We start from the raw sequence: 21,039 nt of genomic DNA on the forward strand, positions 1-21,039 counted from the left end.
GGCGCTGGAAATAGGGATGTGGCTGGAAAATAAATATCTAGGATGATGTTTATATTTGATGTTTGGTTGTCTTGGCCAGAGCATTTTTAGATAGACAGACACTGCGTTGGCTGTCCGGTGAGCATCCCTGGAGCCCGCTGTATATTTAGGTTCTTGTACTCTATTTTGGGAAGTTGGCTCGTATTCTCGTTTTATCTGTCAAGTTTTTTTAGCTGTTCCTTTCCAACTGTCACACTATTGCACACTTTGCAAAACAAATACTACTGACATTACAGTGTAAGAAAGAGGCACCGGTACAAGCACCGGTTTTTGTTAGTTTTTTTTCTCAAAAAAATAATATAATTTTAAACATCATTTAAATGTGGAGTCAGCATTTATGAAAAAAGCTTGTTGTCAAAATCTCCTGCACGTACTGTGTGTGCGCTGAAAACTATTCTGGTGATAACATACAGCCTAGGATCTGTTCACTGATTTTGACAACAAGCATTCTATATCGCTGACTCCACCTCAAACTGTAAAAACTAATGTTATTGCCCTTGGAATCAAGGAAAGAGCTGCGGCGTTTACTACCATCATATTATAGTGTTACTGCGATGAGATGGAACATTTATTTCATGGCTTTTTCTCCTCAAAGTGTTTCTGGCATTACTGCACATTTTCAGCTTGGCTGAGCATGAACTTGGTTGGCCATCTGAAGCAGCCTTTGCTATCTAACTTGATAAATGTGATGTTGGAAAAGTTCCAACATCTTGGTTGAGGTTTTGCTCATTGCTCCTCAAACATTCAAAACACAAATCCTTTTGCATTGGAGACAAAATATGACATTATATCTCCCCCAATGGGAATATGTTATAAGAAAATATGATTTTATGACTAAATCATCAGCACGTCTCTTTCTCTATCTGGCTGTTCTGTGCTATTAAATATAAAAGGCCACGGTGCTATCATGCATATAATAGAACTCTCTGCAGGTAAAAGCCTCCGAGTGGGGCTGAAAGTGGAGAGTGGCTGTAAGTAACCAGGCTCAACCCATTCAACCCAACAACTGACATGCTTTGGCGTTTGAAGGTTACACTTTCCATTCTGCATATGTCAGTTATCTGTCCTCCAGTCATGCCCTCATTATAGGAAACATAATTTGTTGCCAAGAAGTCAATGCTAAGAAGTTACATCAGCTTGAGGGGATATATCTGTGACTAATCAATACCCAATGATGAGGATGTGCCAGGGAAAGTTTATTTTATTTCAATAAGTTGTCTGTTTTGATTAGAGTTTTTAATCTATTCTTTCTATTATATATTATTATATTTTTTATCTATTCTATTATTATATTTATTATCTATTATAACAATAACTAGAAATCCCGCTGAGATTTTGAAAGTACGGGCCGCCCGCGTAAATCGGGGAAGGAAAAAAATCACGGCCGACCCCCGTGGTCCGAGAGGCGTTACCGTAGAGCGACGCGAGCTGTGCATGTCTGACAAATGATAAGTCGATCGGAGTCAGGGGGAAAGGGGCGTGGCCTGGCAAACATTGCATTGGTGAATGACGTTTTTCGCATTTGTGGCGCCCCCTATGGGTTAACCTCGACAAGCTTAGAGGGCCACGCTACCACATGTCTTCTGCACACATCCTGCAAGTTTCATGATGATAGGACCTACGGTCAACGAGTTATGGCCAATTTGTAATTAAGCCCCGCCCCTGCGTAAACATTTTAGTCAATGGCGGCTATGTTTTCCAAGCTATCCTACTAATATTTTTCGGAAACGTGCGTCATAGTCCACCGGGGCTTCGTGAGACATTTGGTGTCGATAGAGTAAAACTGGAAAAAGTTGTGGTTAAAACCCTGTTTTTCAGTTTATGCTAATTAGCCGAAAATATTTCCAGGTTGACTTTTATGGTCCCAGAGGCTTTTTTGTAGAGCACCCTAACACACACCTGTGTGAGAAATTTCAAGTCGATCGGACTTACGGTGTGCGGGGCGTGGCCTCTCAAACTTTCTTCAGTCTGGGTTTAATTACAGAGCCCCCTAGCGGAAATCAAAAAAAAATTCCTTGAGGCTATATTGTAGAGCACCATGAGCTGTACAAGTGTAATCAATTTCAAGTGAATCAGAGTCGGGTGACATTTGTGGCGCCCCCTATGGGTTAATCTCGATAAGCTCTGAGGGACATGCTACCACATGACTTCTGCACATACCCAGAAAGTTTGATGATGATAGGACCTATGGTTAAGGAGTTATGGCCAATTTGTGTATAGGCCCCGCCCCTGCGTAAACTTTTTGGGCAATGGCGGCGAAAAAAATAATCATGGCTGACCCCTATTGTCCGAGAGGCTATATTGTAGAGCACCATGAGCTGTACAAGTGTAATCAATTTCAAGTCAATCGGAGTCGGGTGACATTTGTGGCGCCCCCTATGGGTTAACCTCGATAAGTTTCTATGGACATGCTACCACATGACTTCCGCACATACCCAGCAAGTTTGATGATGATAGGACCTATGGTTAAGGAGTTATGGCCAACGTGTTATTAAGCCCCGCCCCTGCGTAAACTTTTTGGTCAATGGCGGCCATGGTTTTCAAGTTGTCCAACTAATCTTTTACGGGTATGTTTATTGTAGTCCCCCGGGGCTTCACGAGAAATTTGGTGTCGATACAGTCAAATTGCAGAAAGTTGTGGATAACACGCTGTTTTTAGGTTTATGCTAATTAGCGGGAAATATTCCCAGAAGACTTTTTATGGTCCCAGAGGCTTTTTTGTAGAGCACCCTAACATACACCTGTGTGAGAAATTTCAAGTCAATCGGAGTTACGGTGTGAGGGGCGTGGCCTCTCAAACTTTCTTCAGTCGGGGCTTAATAACAGCGCCCCCTAGCGGAAATTCAAAAAACTGTATAATTGCACACGATTCGGGGTAGGGACGGACGTTCTGTGACATTTTTGCGTTTCTAAGTGAAACGGTGTGGGAGGAGAAGCAGCTCAAACTTTTGCATCAGAAGTCAGAAGAAGTAAGAAGAAGTAAGAAGTAAGTATGGTGGAGAGTAATAATTACGGGCCCTCAATACATTGAGGGCCCGTACTTAATTAGGATCCCAAAAAACATGAATTGAAACAGGGGCATTTCTAGGTTTCTGAAACATCCGGGGCTTAGCCCAAGAGGGAATAGGACAGTGCACGCAGCACATTTTGTTGTATACTTTATTGCGCATGCAAAAAAAATGTCATAATAATGCTTTATCTAAATAAACAAAATAGGCAGGTAATTATAGCTTTAAATAGCTACTACCTGACTGGTGCTTATCCCCAGACATCTAAAGTTCCATTCAAGTAAAATTAATACAGTGAGACATTACTTACATTACCCATTCAGGGGTGTCAAACTCATTTTCACAAAGGGCCACTCTATGATGAAATGATAATCACACTAAGGACCAGCATGGAGTTTACTGACATGCCTTCTTTTTAATCCAAAAAGTAAAAACAACATATCTACAGTATGAATATATTGTATACAACCTGCGTACAGGGTCATAGGCTAGGTTTAATTTCAACATTTTGGGGGACAAATTATAGGTGGGGGGTATAGGGGTGCTCCCCCAGAAATGTTTGAGTGTCAAACACTTAATTTCCTGCATTCTGGTGGATTTTTATTCATCTATCTGTGCCTTTTCTGCATCATTTTATAGTGGAAATATTATTTTTTTCTGTGAAGGAAAAGACAACATTCAGGTTCCTAAAGAAACAACTATTATGGGATATAATGCAGTATTTGTGCGAACACACTACACGCGTTACCCGCGTATGCTTTATGTGCGTAATGCAGCTAAAATGAGACCGTGGCTGGCGTAGATCAACACCGGTGCTTCGCTGTACTTGTTGTGAAAGTCCCCCGGACATAGCCGTCATGTTTGGGTTCATAATATGAGGCGCTAGCCGCCCGCACACAACTGGGTGAGTTAACTAATGCTATACTGCGCTAAATTGGTTTATTGGCTAAAGCACAGCGCACATATTCACTGAATTAACCAGGAAGTCCATTCTCCTGGTTTACTTTGCCCACGTCTTCTATTCCCGAGCTGCTGTCATACATCACCGGGCCGCCTGCAATACATTTTCCTCCTCGGTGTTTCTCAGCCTCTGTGTATACTGTTCTCCGACCGTGCCAATGTATGTGATGTCGGGTCAAGCTCAATGCTGGTTGGCCAACGCGGCTAATCGTCACGCGTAGGAGCGTAAAAAGTTAAAAATGTTTAACTTTGCGCGTAGGTGCGTAAGGTGCGTATATACGCGGCTAAAATGTTGCGAGTAACGTGCCATATACGCGCGTAAACCAATGGTTCCCTATGGAAAAATTGCCGATTTTATACGCGTCTGTACGCGTGTAACGAGTGTAGTGTGTTCGCACCTGAAGGCTCTCAGGCATCCTGGATTTTTCAAAACTTTCTGCAAATATATATGTCACCTGTTTTGGGTATTTCTTTTTTAGGAATCATGACTCAGCACCAGTGTTAACTATTTATGACACTTAACATTGGTAATGAAATGACAGCCACCATTGGAAATGAAATGGGTGGGCAGCTAGCTAGGCAAGGCAAGGCAAGTTTATTTTTAGAGCACATTTCGGACACAAGGCCATTCAAGGTGCTTTACATAAGCAATAACAAAATACATCAAGTAAGAACAAAATACATCAAGCATAGAGCACACATTCCAAAAAAAAAAAAAAAAAAAAAAAAAAAAAATTAATTCAAAATGAGAAATTCAAATTTCAGGTTAAAACGGAAACAGAACGGTCTTCAGACCTGATTTAAAAGAGCCAAGTGTTGAAGCGGACCTCAAGTCCCCTGGAAGTTTATTCCAGAGCTTGGGTGCATTAAAACTAAAGGCTGCCTCTCCCTGTCTGGTCCTTACTCTGGGGACTTTCAATAGCCCAGTCCCAGACGACCTGAGAGCTCTGACTGGTTCATAAGGGACCAGTAGGTCAGATATGTATTTTGGCCCTAAACCATTTAGGGCTTTGTAGACCAACATCAATATTTTAAAATCAATTATTTGGTTAACAGGAAGCCAATGTAAAGACCTCAGAACTGGGGTGATGTGATCCACTTTTTTGGTCCTAGTGAGGACTCGAGCAGCAGCGTTCTGAATTAGCTGAAGCTGTCTGATTGATTTTTTAGGAAGGCCAGCAAGGACACTGTTACAGTAGTCAAGTCTACTAAAAATAAATGCATGGACAAGTTTTTCTAAGTCCTGCTGAGACATTAGCCCTTTAATTCTCGATATATTTTTAAGGTGGTAGTAGGCTGACTTAGTAATTGATTTAATGTGTTTTTTGAAATTTAAGTCGGAATCTATCACTACTCCAAGATTTCTAGCTTGGTGTGTGCTTTCTAACATAACAGATTTAAGCTGTGCACTGACTTTTGATTGTTCATCCCTGGCACCAAAGACAATTACTTCAGTTTTGTCGCTGTTTAATTGAAGAAAGTTTTGGCACATCCAGTCATTGATTTGTTCAATGCATTTACTTAGTGCTTGAATCGGACTATAGTCTCCTGGTGATATGGTTATGTAAATTTGTGTGTCGTCTGCATAATTATGGTAGCATAATTTGTTAGCTAAATTGTTACTTAGGGCAAAAGTTGGAAACAAATCATGTTAGCATTCATCCTTAGACACTTGACACAATCAGTCATCAATATTGGCCTGCTATTTAGCCCACAGAAAACTGACATATTTTCTTCAATGCAAGTTCAGACTTTCCTAGCAGTAAGCTACGCAAGAGTCCTAACCAATGGGAGCATGTGCGTCGTGCGGATATGGCACAGGCTCTGAAAGCAGCAAAAAAATAAAAAATAAAAAAATGATTTTATTTTATTTTATTTTATTTTATCTTTTACAAAAAAGATTCGGGGCTAATCAAATTAGATCCGGGCTCCCCGAATAAAACAGCCTAGTGACGCCACTGGATTGAAACACTTAAAAACTAACAATGATCTATAACACACAAAATGAGCTAGCAAATACTTTGGATAGCCTTATATTAAATATTTTGTTAACCAAATTAATATAAATTTTTACATTAAAATTAAGAAGGTAGGGAGGTAGGTAGGGGGGCTTGGGCAAATAATCTTATCTCTAGAAAAAGAGGCTGTTCATCAATATGGTTTAGATAATCAGAGTATATCTCACTAAACTACTAACTGCTCAGGTAAATCTTTTCAGCAGCCGACATTAGAACACTTGAGGTGAGCTGCAGTGCTGTGTTAACCTGTATATATGGAGGCAGCTAATGACCAATACACTTGATAGTTATAAAGCAAGGCAGGAAATCTTGGAGGTGTGAAAGTCAACGGCAGCTTCTACAAATGTTATGACACAATCAGGATCCCAGATAAATATGCTTGACACGGGAGTTAGCTGCACACGGGATGAGAGAGGATGATCGAGGTGTGACCTGTGGGTTTATTTTGAGCCGTAAATGCTCCACTACAAACATTTCATTTTGGTAGGGGTGGATTTTATGGCATAGAGGAAGGAGGTTTCAGGAATAGTATAGTATAATAGATTTTATTTGGACACGGACATGACAATGTCATTGGACGAACCAGATGCATTGTTTACATTAGCATACCTGTCCACAGGAGGTTTTTTAAAAACAACAAAAGAAACTAAACAAGACAGAAACAAGATCAAATACTGATAAAAAAAAAGATAATTAAAAGAGTAAAAATGCAGTATACTATACAATAGAGTACAGAGCAGCAATATAATGAGTCAAATATATATACAGGTCCTTCTCATATAATTAGCATATTGTGATAAAGTTCAATATTTTCTGTAATGTACTGATAAACATTAGACTTTCATATATTTTAGATTCATTACACACAACTGAAGTAGTTCAAGCCTTTTATTGTTTTAATATTGATGATTTTGGCAAAAAAGTAAAGAAAAACCAAAAATCCCTATCTCAAAAAATTTGCATATTTCATCCGACCAATAAAAGAAAAGTGTTTTTAATGCAAAAAAGTCAACCTTCAAATAATTATGTTCAGTTATGCACTCAATACTTGGTCGGGAATCCTTTCGCAGAAATGACTGCTTCAATGCAGCGTGGCATGGAGGCAATCAGCCTGTGGCACTGCTGAGGTGTTATGGAGGCCCAGGATGCTTCGATAGCGGCCTTAAGCTCATCCACAGTGTTGGGTCTGGTGTCTCTCAACTTCCTCTTCACAATATCCCACAGATTCTCTATGGGGTTCAGGTCAGGAGAGTTGGCAGGCCAATTGAGCACAGTAATACCATGGTCAGTAAACCATTTACCAGTGGTTTTGGCACTGTGAGCAGGTGCCAGGTCTTGTTGAAAAATGAAATCTTCATCTCCATAAAGCTTTTCAGCAGATGGAAGCATGAAGTGCTCCAAAATCTCCTGATAGCTAGCTGCATTGACCCTGCCTTTGATAAAACACAGTGGACCAACACCAGCAGCTGACATGGCACCCCAGACCATCACTGACTGTGGGTACTTGACACTGGACTTCAGGCATTTTGGCATTTCCTTCTCCCCAGTCTTCCTCCAGACTCTGGCACCTTGATTTCCGAAAGACATGCAAAATTTGCTTTCATCCGAAAAAAGTACTTTGGACCACTGAGCACCAGTCCAGTGCTGCTTCTCTGTAGCCCAGGTCAGGCGCTTCTGCCGCTGTTTCTGGTTCAAAAGTGGCTTGACCTGGGGAATGCGGCACCTGTAGCCCATTTCCTGCACACGCCTGTGCACGGTGGCTCTGGATGTTTCTACTCCTGACTCAGTCCACTGCTTCCGCAGGTCCCCCAAGGTCTGGAATCGGCCCTTCTCCACAATCCTCCTCAGGGTCCGGTCACCTCTTCTGGTTGTGCAGCGTTTTCTGCCACACTTTTTCCTTACCACAGACTTCCCACTGAGGTGCCTTGATACAGCACTCTGGGAACAACCTATTCGCTCAGAAATTTCTTTCTGTGTCTTACCCTCTTGCTTGAGGGTGTCAATGATGGCCTTCTGGACAGCAGTCAGGTCGGCAGTCTTACCCATGATTGCGGTTTTGAGTAATGAACCAGGCTGGGAGTTTTTAAAAGCCTCAGGAATCTTTTGCAGGTGTTTAGAGTTAATTAGTTGATTCAGATGATTAGGTTAAGAGCTCGTTTAGAGTACCTTTTCATGATATGCTAACTTTTTGAGATAGGAATTTGGGGTTTTCATGAGCTGTATGCCAAAATCATCAGTATTAAAACAACAAAAGACCTGAAATATTTCAGTTGGTGTGCAATGAATCTAAAATATATGAAAGTTCAATTATTATCATTACATTATGGAAAATAATCAACTTTATCACAATATGCTAATTATATGAGAAGGACCTGTATATATATATATATAGGCTACGTAGAGTAAAACAAAGGCAGCATGATCAAACAATAAACCAGTTGTAAATTATTTGTGTGAGCACTGTTGATTTGATTTGAGCCGTTGTTTAAGTTCTCTGTTAAAAGTGTTGCTGTTAGTTTCTAGTTTTAGATTAGTTGGCAAGAGGTTCCATAGTTTTGCACCTTTTACAAAGAAAACAGACTGGGCGAAAGATGCCTTGTACATGGGAACAAGACAATCACCATTGATAGAGTCTCGTGTATTTGCCCGACGAGAGCTCTGACGTCTGATGGCCAATTCAGACAACAGTGGTGACACATGGTTATTTACACACTTGAAAAACAATTTAAGATTACTAAAATTAATAAAGTTATCAAGGGTGAAAAGGTTTTGTTTTTTTAGAATGCCACAGTGATGCCATCTCATGGGTTTCCGGTTGATTACTTTTATTGTCTGTTTGTATATTGAAAATATAGGTTTTAATGCAGTAGAAGAAGCTTGTGACCATGATGTGATGCAGTATGACAAATGAGAAAAAATCATAGCGTGCATAAATAATTTGGCCGTTTGACATGACAAGTCCCTTCTTATGAACCGGAAACAATTCAGATTTAGTTTGACCTTCTTTGCAACATACTTAATCTGCGTGTCAAATTTTAAATTCTTATCCAGGATGATGCCTAGATATTTTACTTCATTTACTGATTCAATTAATTCATTTTTGATCCGTACCTCAAAAACATCCTTGATAGGCCTATTACGGATGGAGAAGCACATAGAGACGGTTTTCTTCACATTAATAGTCAACTGAGACAGCTCAAGCCATTTGGAGATGCTGAATAATGTCTGTGTCAGGTGCTCAGTGCTGTTTGTTATCATTGCAGATGTTACAGTAAAATAGGACACTATGCTCCATGGCATGGCAATTAATTTTTGTCCTCTGTAGTGGACATGAGTCTGAGACCTCTAAGTCAAGAAAAATATATGAATTATATTTGAAACCTAATGTACTGCACAGAGGACATCCTGGACGTTCTATTGATGCCACAGCTGTGGGGGTGTTGCTAACAGAACACCTGAACTTTCCTGTCAAAATGGCTGACTTGACACATTTCACATTTTTGGCACCAAGGGAGACAAGTGATCAATTTAAATTGTTTCTTCAATATGAGAGTCTAAACCACAATCTAGAAAGGTTTCAGAAATGTGCAGTTGTTTTAACCCTTTCAAAATTGTATTTGAAATTTCATGGATATTCCATGGAATATGATAGTGATTCTACTTAACATTACTCACTTGCTTTCCCCACCCACATTTTCCACCCACTCAATCAGTCACATTCAAGTAGAAGTCACTTATCAGGCCATTGCAGCCCTCTTTGGGAATTCAGCGTCAGCCCCCACATGGGAACCTCCCTCCCTCCTCCTTCTTTCCTTCCTGTGTGACACTGACACATTTTGAAATCACTGTTCCTATCTCTCTAAACAACAAGGTTATGTAAGCAACTGTTTATTTCAATGTCAGTTGATTTTCTGTCAGTAGCTGACGCTGCTGCACCCAATTCCTAAAATGAAATATAAATGTCAATGTAATCTGGTCCCATGTCTGTCCAAACTGTGCTTCTGAACAAGGAATGAGTTGTATGGTTTCCAAAAAACTATTTAAACTCTTATCACAGTTCTTTAGTCATCCATTGATGTGAGGAAACAGGAGCGGATAGTTGAAGAAAACTACATTTAACTTTGTTTTCTGTCTGTCTAGGTGACTTTCACAAAGAGGAAGTTTGGTCTGATGAAGAAGGCCTATGAGTTGAGTGTTCTGTGTGACTGTGAAATCGCCCTCATCATCTTCAACAGCTCCAACAAGCTGTTCCAGTATGCCAGCACCGACATGGACAAAGTCCTGCTGAAATACACCGAGTACAACGAACCCCACGAGAGCAGGACTAACTCTGACATTGTAGAGGTGAGTGGCAGGCTCAGTTAGCTCACATGGTAGTCTCCGTCTTGTTTTTTACTATGTCAGTGCTCGTGTTATCATTGGAGCGCTGTCAGCTGACAAAATGGTATGGTACCCAGCATGGTCTAATTTATGTACACTCGTGTTTTTTGAGAAAATGTGAACTTTCTTTTTCCTCTTTGATTTTGTTATTTTATCTATTGAAGCCAAATATTCTGTTGAACAGTGTTCCAGCCAAATGCAAATATGCATCACCCACAACAGCCTTTTTTGCAACTTTCAACATTGTAAAAATGATACAGTGTTTGCTGTTTTTTCTCATTTGAGTGCATTCATGCCTGGGGCACTGGTATGTGACCATAGACAGAAATAAAAAGAGGAAAATGTAGGCATTAAAGAGAGGGAACAACATTTATATTTATACAATAATAATTGAGGATTTACTCATTCTTTACTTTCCCATCAGAGTGGAAAATCCCTTAATATTTGTTCTGAAGGCTCCGCTGGCCGCGGCTGCTAACTTCCCCTGCCAGGTATAATATTGCTCAATAATATATGTGGATGATACTGACTTTGTATTAACTCAGGCAGTGAGGTCATTTCATGCTGTCTTACATGGTACAAAACAAAACAATAGGACCACAAGACTATCAGGTCCTAATGGGATAACACTGTTAGTAGTGGTTATAATCTGACATGTGATTAGAAAGGCTGAAATGTTTACATCATGAATGCAGCAGATACAACCTCACTAGGGAACCTCTAACAGGTTGGTCCTCCAAAGTTGGATTATTTAAAAAAAAATTATGAAACAGTTTTTAAACATTTACACAGCAGTCATAGTTGGCCTACTGGAGACACAGACGTCTTCAGCGAGGGGAAAAAGATCCAGCCGTTCACCAGTTTTGTGGTGTCTTGCAGCGTCATCATGGTGGTGACGCTACAGGACACCACACAACGGGTGATGTTGCATCATGGTCCCCGAGCGGCAGCAACAGTACCCATTGCCTTCTGCCGCCATCAAATATGAATGGTCATCATGACTCATTTTCTGGCTGTTTATGTAATCTGTTAATGCGTATTTGTTTGCCATCCTGACAGCCTAAATGCTCTCACACACACACACACACACACACACACACACACACACACACACACACATACACTACAAGTGTAAAACTGTCAACTGAAAAGGAAGATAAACTTCCCAAACAAACTAACTTTCTTCACTCAGTCACCTCAATCTAGCCAAAATCCTAGATGCTTTACCTTCCAAACTAAATCAACCGCTGTTTCTCAAGGGAAATTAGACTGCCATAGCAGTGAAAGGATTCTAAATAACATAATACTATCTATTATCCTGCTGTGAAACCATTAGCAGACACCTGTGTCAGCACCGTATGCCTTTGGCCAGGCTTGATTTGCCAGCTTTGAGACCTCATTTGTTTTTTCCCGCAAATGTCACGCTTGGTAAAAAACGAATCCTGGAAAGTGAGAAAGGTTTTACATAATGGTTTATACATTTGCAACATTTAAGCATGACATGGATATTTGACTATGTGTAATGTAATACCCCGCCGGCTGCAACAGGCGGACGGGCAGAAAGCTTCTTTGGGTTCATTGTCTTTGTTTGATGGCTGATGATTATCTCTCTGGCATAAACAGCCCATACGTTTTCTTGTCACATACTGGCACATGGGTTTAGGTTGACTTGAAATGTGAATTTCCTCACTTATGTAATAACGTTTTAATTTTCAAAGCAGAATAAATACATTTTGGGGCATATACAGTATGTGGAAACAATGGATGGGCCTTCCCCGTGACATTGGTTGACTGTCCTCAGAGGTCCAATGATGCTAGGAGACGCATTGTCTTTGCTGATGTGCTAATTTAGCTGCTGTGATGCATTATAGCATCAGAGAAACGTCACACCGTATAGCTTGAAAATGTTAATACAAGGCATGTTTACCTTTTTGGACAAGCCCAAAGAGATAACATTGCTGTAAGGACTGATTTGACATTTTAGGCTAGAGATTTAATTTGACCATTTAAGTTTTTTAATTTTTTGAAAATACACAGAGTTTAGAGGAGTGAGTTTATTCAACTCCCTATGATACTTCAGTTGCTCAATAAATAGCCTTCTGAAAAGGTTTTTGAAATGTAAGGTAGAGTATGATGCATATCGATGAGATGATAGCAGTTTGAACATTGTATAATCTAAATCATAATTGGCCAATATGATAGGCTTATATTAAGCTCATAATAAGGTCATTGTTGGTGAGTTAGTTTTATGCCTCATGTAAACAGATATGCATTTGGTCATGTTACACCACCTGGCAACCTCAACTTTTCTTCGCTATTTTTCAACAAAGATAGTTGGCAAAAGGGATCACACGTTTCATATATCTGTCAGCAAGAATGTCAATGCCAATATCAAACTATTCCTTTAGGCTGTCTGTGCCTTTACAACATTTAACAATAGCAGATAAACAACCTGTCAAAACTCAGAGCAGCGAGTAGTTCTGTAACCTCAGCACTCAACGTGATTTGAATGTTGTCATGGAGTAATGTAGAGAGTGGTCAAATATTAGTTGTTGCTAAGCTGTAGATAAAAATGGTGAAATTGATGCAATATTAACAAAGACAAGTTTTAGTGGCTGCCCCACAAAGTTCTGCAAGTTACATCTTTTGTTTGAGTCACAAATGTAACTATTAATAAAAACAGATTTCCAGCTCATACTGTATCTAATATCACCTAAAATGTGGGTGAAAGACCTTTTTTTATTTCTTGTTTTAACGATGGTCTGCCAGCTATAACAGTCCTAACTGGTCAGCTAATCACACTGACAGATTGCTTTTGTCATAAAAATGAGGCAGGGTCGTGTGCAGCAGAGTTGAGTTTCAACAACAACAGAGCAACAGTCCAAGGTATGCAACGCAATCATTTCAGCCTGCAGAGCTCCAGAGATGAACAAGAGCCATAACAGAAAGTGAAAAACTACAATACACGGAAACTTGACCCTGTGGCATTCAGCACAGCGGTCTATTTGGTTCAGTTCAAGTCAAGTGTGGCAGGATGCTTCATAAAAAAACAATCTGTGGAAACTGTGTGGCCTGGCCTTTGAAAATGTGTGAGTGGAGCTTATCTGCCAGAGATGTGTTGTATTACATCTCCTGTGTCCGCCCTATTCAGCCCTACAGGGCAGCCGTCCAACTGGAAGAGACTCCCTGGAAAGAGCGGGCCTTATTTTATCTTTGATGCAACTCCAACAGTAACAAGACATCAGCCTCGCCATGTTAAGATGCTAAGCGTTGCAGCTTGTGCCTCATGGTGGCAATGATCCACATGCCTTTGGTGATCCCCCCTAAAGCCCACTTTGACATTTGAGATGATAAGGAGACACACACACACACTCAGATCCTCTAACAGACACTTTAAGATAGTCGTCAGTGCCCAGACATGATGTATTGCTTTAAACCAGCATCTGTCCAGCCAAATATAGTCCGCTGGGTCTTGGAGCAAATCCCACTAGACCTTCCCCTCTCCCGAGTCCACTCCGTGTCCTTCTGTGCTCTCATGCTGTCCACTGAACTTTCTCTAAAGATAACAACTTCCTTCATATGAGCTATAACTGTCCCATGTTAAACATTACTCGAAAGCTACCTCGGGATGGTGTGAAAATTTAAAATAAAAATTAGTGATCACATGTGATTGCTGACAGATATACTCTTAGAAATAACTCCCTCAAAACTCCCTTTCCGTTTGCTCTCCTCCTAAGGTCAAGCCAAGTTTACACTTGAGTCAGAGGATGTACATAGAGTAACAAACTCCTGATGGTGAGATAATAAACACTTTGCTCTTGTCATATTTCATCAAATTTCTTCCCACATTATTGTTGCAGACTGCTGAGACACTGCACGTTGAATATTACTGTGGAATGCTGATTCTTGCTTTGGTGTTTTATCAATTTACAATCAGACAGCCAGATTGGGATAAACCCTTGTTCCTTTTCTGTTGTAAATGCGAGAGTTGGAGCGGAATGGTTCATTGGCACCTTTTATCTGTGTCGGTTCAGTGCCTGACACACATCATTGTAAGCCCTTGAAAGAGGGGATGCATTTCCCATTTTCCAGTGTTAGCAGACCTATATCCGATATCTCACTGCGTGTAAGTTTGTTGTGATAAACCTGATACCTGATGCAGAGCTGTAATGTAGCAGGAGCAGGGCTGTTTGCACGATTTCTGCAAGAATTCTGTTAACAAACGAAAAGTGTTATTTTTTTGCAAAGTAGAGGGGTCGTTTTACTTTTCTCATGTGCGTCAGTGCCATATTATCACAAAACAAATCACCCATAGATCATTTCTTGGACATCTCTCATTTTGACTATGACCAATAATTACTGGCACTGCCAAATTATAAACTACATAATGTACCATCGCCTAATTAGACAAAATGGCATTATTGTCAGATAAAGCATCCACCGAACAAACTAGCTGTCAGCTTTAGAGAAAGCTTGTCCTGATTCAAATGATTCATACACTGCGTGTGTCCTCTGGAAATGTAAAGCGGCCGGCTTGATGTTGACTGTAGTATGAAAATAACCAGGCATTGAACGAAGCAAGCATTGAGCGTGTGACTACTTAAGTGGTCACCAGTTGTTAAAATGTCTTTTCAGGCCTGTTGTGAAAATAGACTTGGGAGTGTGTGATCGAAGTTCCCAACTGAAAGCAGTGTCTGGGAATGCAGAGGACATGTGGTGGATTTAAAGTCAGCTGGCTGGAGTGTTGCTCTGTCTGTCTGTCTGTTCTTTTTACACTGTGATGTGTAATGTAATGAGGAGCATAGCTGAGATGATGTATACCAGAGAAGTGATGTCATTATCCAGGCTTGCATTATATTGGTATAATTAGATTTTTACAGTAACTCTCGTCCCAAAGTCCAGGTGCTGGAAATTAACATCTTATCAAACCGTCTGTCCAGGTTCTAAACAAATTATCTAAACCTAATTTTTCTAAACCACCTGGAAAATCAGGTTCAGCATCATGTCTTATCTACATTGGGAATTCCATGTTATATTTGTTTTTGATGCGAGCCATTAAACATTTTGAATTTAATTTGTTTTAAACCCACAGCAGAGTATTTCAATGTCTTTTGGTTCACTGTTTTAATATCTTTTAATTTCACTGTTGTTTCTAGCAAAAATAAACTAAGCTCAGCACCAAATGACAAAGTGAGAGGCGAGCGTAGCTGAGACATACTGGAACATTTTTATTTACACAGATATAGATATACAGTAGATATATAGAGAATATTGTACCTAACCAGGACTGCCTTTCTGCAGCACTGTGGACATTTGCCTAAGCTGTGCTGCTAACAGTAACATGATCCTCTTAAGCCTGATGTTGTGCGAATGAATCTGATTTACAGCTATATCTGAGTGGTGCTCAGGGATTCTTTTACAGCCAGCCTTTTGCCTTTTATTTCCCTGTCCATCCACTTTACACTACCAAACCATACGCAAAGTTATTTAATGCTTGCCATCAAAATATCTGATTACTCCAGTCCATTGTGTTTTAAAATGTTGTTTTATATGTTAAGCTGCAGCACTCCTGTTAATGTCTACTACTCAGACCGGCCTTTTGTCTGTTGTGTTGCTTCAAAGCTTGTCAAGGCAAACAAGCTGTCAGACACTCAAGAGTAGAGTTTATGTGCCCTGTATAGACAGATGATATTTGACTAAAGCGGGGTTGCAGCTGCTCAGCTACTGTACATGCACAACTTGAATGTGTCCCTCAAATTAGAACCCAATAGTACACTAAAATGTGTAGGCAATTATTTTGATTGAGAAAATATCGAATTTAATTGGCCTCCGATCAGCAAATGCCAAATAATTACATGGGAATGGGTTCAGTATCTTGCTTAGGAGCATTTTACTTGCTGTATAACGCCGGTCACCTTATGACTGTCTTGGTACAGTTAATAAGAAACCTTACATTACATAGAGTGAATTCCTTTCCAAAAAATGAGTTTCCCCGCCCTTACAGAATGTGTTCAGAAATCATAGTAAAGCGCTCACAGGCTTGCAGGAATGTAAATATGGCCTCAGTGTTAGGGAAGTATCTGGACACTGAACCTCTTCAGAGTAAGATCTGGTTTCTTGTCTTGACAGGAGTTGGTTGTCACTCCTGCTCTTTAATCACATAGTAGATAGGGAGCAAGCAGAACCATACACATCCTGTGTTCTGCAGTACCTCAGCCTGTGACATGGACATATGTTATTACATGGTAGGTTATTGATATGTTCAACGTCTGAACTGCTCAGTCTCAGCTTGACACTTTTCTACTAATTTTCTTTATCAAATGTGTACGTCTGATTCCTTTAACAAACTACAGTGTTTCCCGCAGGATTTTTTTCAGCAGCGGTGGTGTGGTCCCCCGAACCCTCTAGGGAGGTCCGGGGGCATGCCCCCCCGTCCGAAAGTTTTTTGTACCCTTTAAATTTGAATGCATGAATCTGGTGCACTTTGAGAGGAGAATATGCACTTAAATCCCATTCAAGGAGTCTTGTGTATTACTATAGATAGGATAATTGATGCTGACTCTTAAACAAGTTTAACCCTATTAACCCGAGCCCCTGAGCTATTTTTGAGATGTTTTGGTTCGCCTGGATTTATTCTCTTATTAAGCTTGCATTCATCACCCCTTTAACGCACAGCAGTCAAGCTATGAACATCATTTATTTGGGCCACAACCTGGACTATAAGAATATGTGTGCTGCAGTGATGTTGTTTGAATGTAGGAAATATCAATTAGACCATTTTCACAAAGGGCCACTCTACGATATGATAATCACACTAAGGGCCAGACATGTAGTTTACCGACATGACTTCTTTTTAATCCAAAAAGTAAAAACAACATATCAATATATTGTAAAACAACCTACGTACAGGGCATATAGGCTAGGTTTTGTTTCAACATTTGGGGGTACAAATTATAGGTGGGGGTATGGGGGCACCTCCCAGAAAAAGTTTAATTTAACACTTAATTTCCTGCATTCTGGTGGATAAAAATCCACCGATCTGTGCCTTTTCTAGAATCAATTTAGTGGAAATTTATTTTTTTTCTGTGGAGGAGAAGACAACATTCAGGTTCATTGAGAAAGTTATTATGGAATTTAATTGTTTTTAGGAATCATGACCCAGCACCGGTGTAAATTATTTATGACAGTTTACATTGGTAATGAAATGCAAAGCCACCACTGGAAACAAAAGGGATGGGCTATCAGCAGCTAGCTAACGTTAGCTACATAACACATAACCAGATAATGTTAGCATTCATCCTTAGACACTTGACACAACCAAACATCAATATTAGCATGCTATTTAGCCACATAGATTGGCCTATTTAAAGCCCTTTAGAAAACTTACATATTTTTCAATGATGCAAGTTCATCAATTCATGACTTAAAATTTTGAGCTGTAGAACTTTCAGCAGACATTCCTAGCGGTAAGCTGCGCGAGTGTCCACCCCTTGGGAGCGTGGGCAACGTGCGGATATGAGACAGGCTCCAAATGCAAAAAAAAACTAAATTGATATGCAAATGATCTTTATTGCAGCGGCGGGAAAAATATAGCAGCGGCGGCGCCGCTGCTGTTTGAACCTGGGGAAAACACTGAACTACTATGTTACGAAAACAATGAGCCAATGTGTTTCAAAGCTTTACATGCTATGTAAATATACATGGTGGTCTATAATGAAGGACATTCATACCAAAATTCAAATAGATAATGCAAATCCTTTTTAACAAGCTGTTTTTTTTATCCATGAAGTGTTCTTACAGTAGAAGTCAGCTTTCTGGTCTCTATGGGAAAAATGTTGCTTCATTATGAAAGCCAACCACCAGCCATCACAAGCTGGGCAAAGGATGTGTCGATGTTGTTGTAATTTTGACCCTTTTACCAATGGTTTCAATCGATCTTTCCAAACTCGATACCTTCTTCCTGTGCTTCCCTCACCCTCAGGCCCTGAACAAGAAGGAGCACAGAGGCTGCGACAGCCCCGATGCTGATGCCACCTACATCCTCACCCCAAACATCGAGGAGAAATATAAGAAGATTAATGAAGAGTTTGACAACATGATGAAGGGTCATAAACTTGTAAGCTACATTTGATGGTTTACTGTTCTCTATTCATTGATACACACACTGATAAACGCCATCTCAATAATGTCTTATGTTTGGTAGGAGACTTTAAAGCATTGGTGCTTCCCACACACATTGTTAATCAAGTACAACATGTGGGGCCAAATAATAATAATAATAAAAATAAACTTTATTTTATACAGGAAATGTTGTGTTGTACAGTGATACAATGACATGCATTACAAGCTTGACATTTAATGAACATAAACATGACAATATCAGTAATAATAGTACATTTCTTTTTAAGGTCAACTTAATAGAAAGGCATTTTAAAGCATTAAAGGCCTCAGTCATTCAAGGTCATTGGGATGTCAAATGTCACACTTATGTCAGTCCGTTGATGGTCAAATGCTTAAACCCTGTGGTACCTTTTTTAAACAAGAACAGAAAATGTAAAACACAAGAGGGCAAAATGAATTCCAGAAAAACAGACTGTTGCTGTTTATTCTAGTATTGATCCAGCTCATGTTGACATGTCTGTATCTTGTCTCCCCAGACAACAGGCCTTCCACAGCAGAACTTCATGCATGTAGCAGCAGGCAGCATGTCGTACAGCCCGGGAGGAGGAGGAGCGACCTCACAAGCTCTAGCTGCAGCCACCGCAGCTCTGTCTGACAGTGGGATCCTCTCCTCGCCTCACACACCCCTCCATAGGAACATACACTCTCCACCAAGACACGCCAACACTGGAAACACAGGTGTGTGCGCTCTTAACGTTCTAGGGGACGGAAGGTCCTATGGTAACTGTAGAGCCTTTTAACCGGCTCTGCATTAGGTTTGTTTGGTGTGGTGTGGGAGAACTCGGCCGTGCGCGTGTTCTGTGGTGCCAATAATCAATGTCCGATACAAACTTCTCTTTGAGTGCTGTGACCCATTTATTTGTGTTGTCGGTGCATTCTCATCGTATCACATATTCCAGTTTCATTCAGGTAAGGTATAGTTCAGTAACTTCCATCATTTTAGTACAGATCAAACAAGTATGGTGACACGCTGACACGGTACAAAACTGTTTGCTCTTCCCAAAGTACACACACTTGGCCGTGCCAGGTGATTACCTTTATGCCTTTTTTAGAGCCCAAAGCTCCACCCAGTGGTCAAAACACAGAACTACAGGTAACAAAATAACAAACAAAAGAGTGGCATGATGGCTCCAACAGTAACTAAACTCTGTGTGCACACTGAGCTTTTAGAATAAACTCAAGCATGGACATTAAGGAGGATCTCATTTTTGTATGACATCACAGAGAATGGGAGGAGAGCATACACAGACATACACAGCAGACAGGAATAATATTTCTGAATTGCACTTAAAAATCACCAACCTACACCACAGAATAAAATCTGCTCTGCATTCTGGCTTTCTATGTAAAAAGTTGGTACTGCGTATTTTGCTCTATTAAGATATTATGCAAAGATGGAACGGACGGAACATAATGATGATTAGGAAACTTGAAGACCGGCAAAACAAATTCTGATGATCAGGAAGATACGTTCCAAATATACGTACATTACAGAACACAATTTGGTTGGAAAGGAATAAAAAACTGTTTGTCTGTGTGCTTATCCTCAGGTGGTCTGCAGGGCACTTCTGATCTGGATCTGCAAAACGGGTCTGGACCAGTTGGTATGTGTCTCTCAGGAATCACACAAACACACTCTGACAGAACTCCTGGTCTAAAGACTAAAGTACTTCTATATATAAGATATCTTATAGGAAGTTTTAAAAAATTACTAAATTATTCAGAGAGAAATTCTATTTCATTGTTCATTCATCATTTTCTAGATTGAATATGCCATATTTTCACTCAGGCTCAAGTCCTTGATTGCAGTGCAGGTTAGGTGCAGAACTTAACAATGAGGGCTCGATTCCTTTATACCTCCTGCCTTCATACCACTTTATCCTTCCCACTGTTGTTTGCCTCATAACTTTGGACATTCTACTCTCCTCCCCTGCCAGAAGGGTTCAGTTCAGGCCAATTACTGCTGGGAAATCTGCTTTTTCATTAACATGTACAACGCAGAAATGTGTGTATAACAGAAAATTGATGGAATAAGGTAGTGATGGAAACAATCTCTAAAAAAGCCAAGGCAGTGTTAGTGTTGTATGAAAATACTCCAATTCTCATGTAAAGTGGAGCATTACCAGCTCAGGGATTGTCAAGTTCATTTTAAATGTTCATGTCCACTCTTTGTTTGATGTTGAAAAATTATCAGATATCATCCGGGCTCATTACACTTTCTTTCATCCATTACAAGCTTCCTTACTTTGTGCCAGTGTGCACCTGCTCATGGGGGCAGAACAAGTGTACCACACTCGACAGAAACTTTAGTGAACATTTGTAAATAAGAACGAATGTTTACTTGACTGCTCCGCTTCACCTGTCTATATCTCTCCTCCCAAAAGGAGGCAAGAGTTACACTTTGCTCATAATTTGGAAAGGCAAAAATAAGAGAATTAACATCATTTTATCTT

The 21,039-nt window shown here is 40.2% G+C and overlaps 1 protein-coding gene across 1 annotated transcript in view; it reads left to right on the forward strand.

The window, feature by feature from the left end:
- LOC307249602 (myocyte-specific enhancer factor 2A-like) overlaps positions 1-21,039 on the forward strand; it is a 49,433-nt gene that overhangs the window by 20,735 nt on the left and 7,659 nt on the right. The window contains exons 4-7 of the mRNA XM_080026406.1: positions 10,166-10,369; positions 18,387-18,521; positions 19,063-19,264; positions 20,137-20,190. Coding sequence (XP_079882532.1) covers positions 10,166-10,369; positions 18,387-18,521; positions 19,063-19,264; positions 20,137-20,190 — 595 coding nt within the window. The remainder of the gene's footprint in view (positions 1-10,165; positions 10,370-18,386; positions 18,522-19,062; positions 19,265-20,136; positions 20,191-21,039) is intronic.

This window comes from Ammodytes marinus, assembly GCF_949987685.1.
Source record: "Ammodytes marinus genome assembly, chromosome: 1".
NCBI lineage: Eukaryota > Metazoa > Chordata > Actinopteri > Uranoscopiformes > Ammodytidae > Ammodytes > Ammodytes marinus.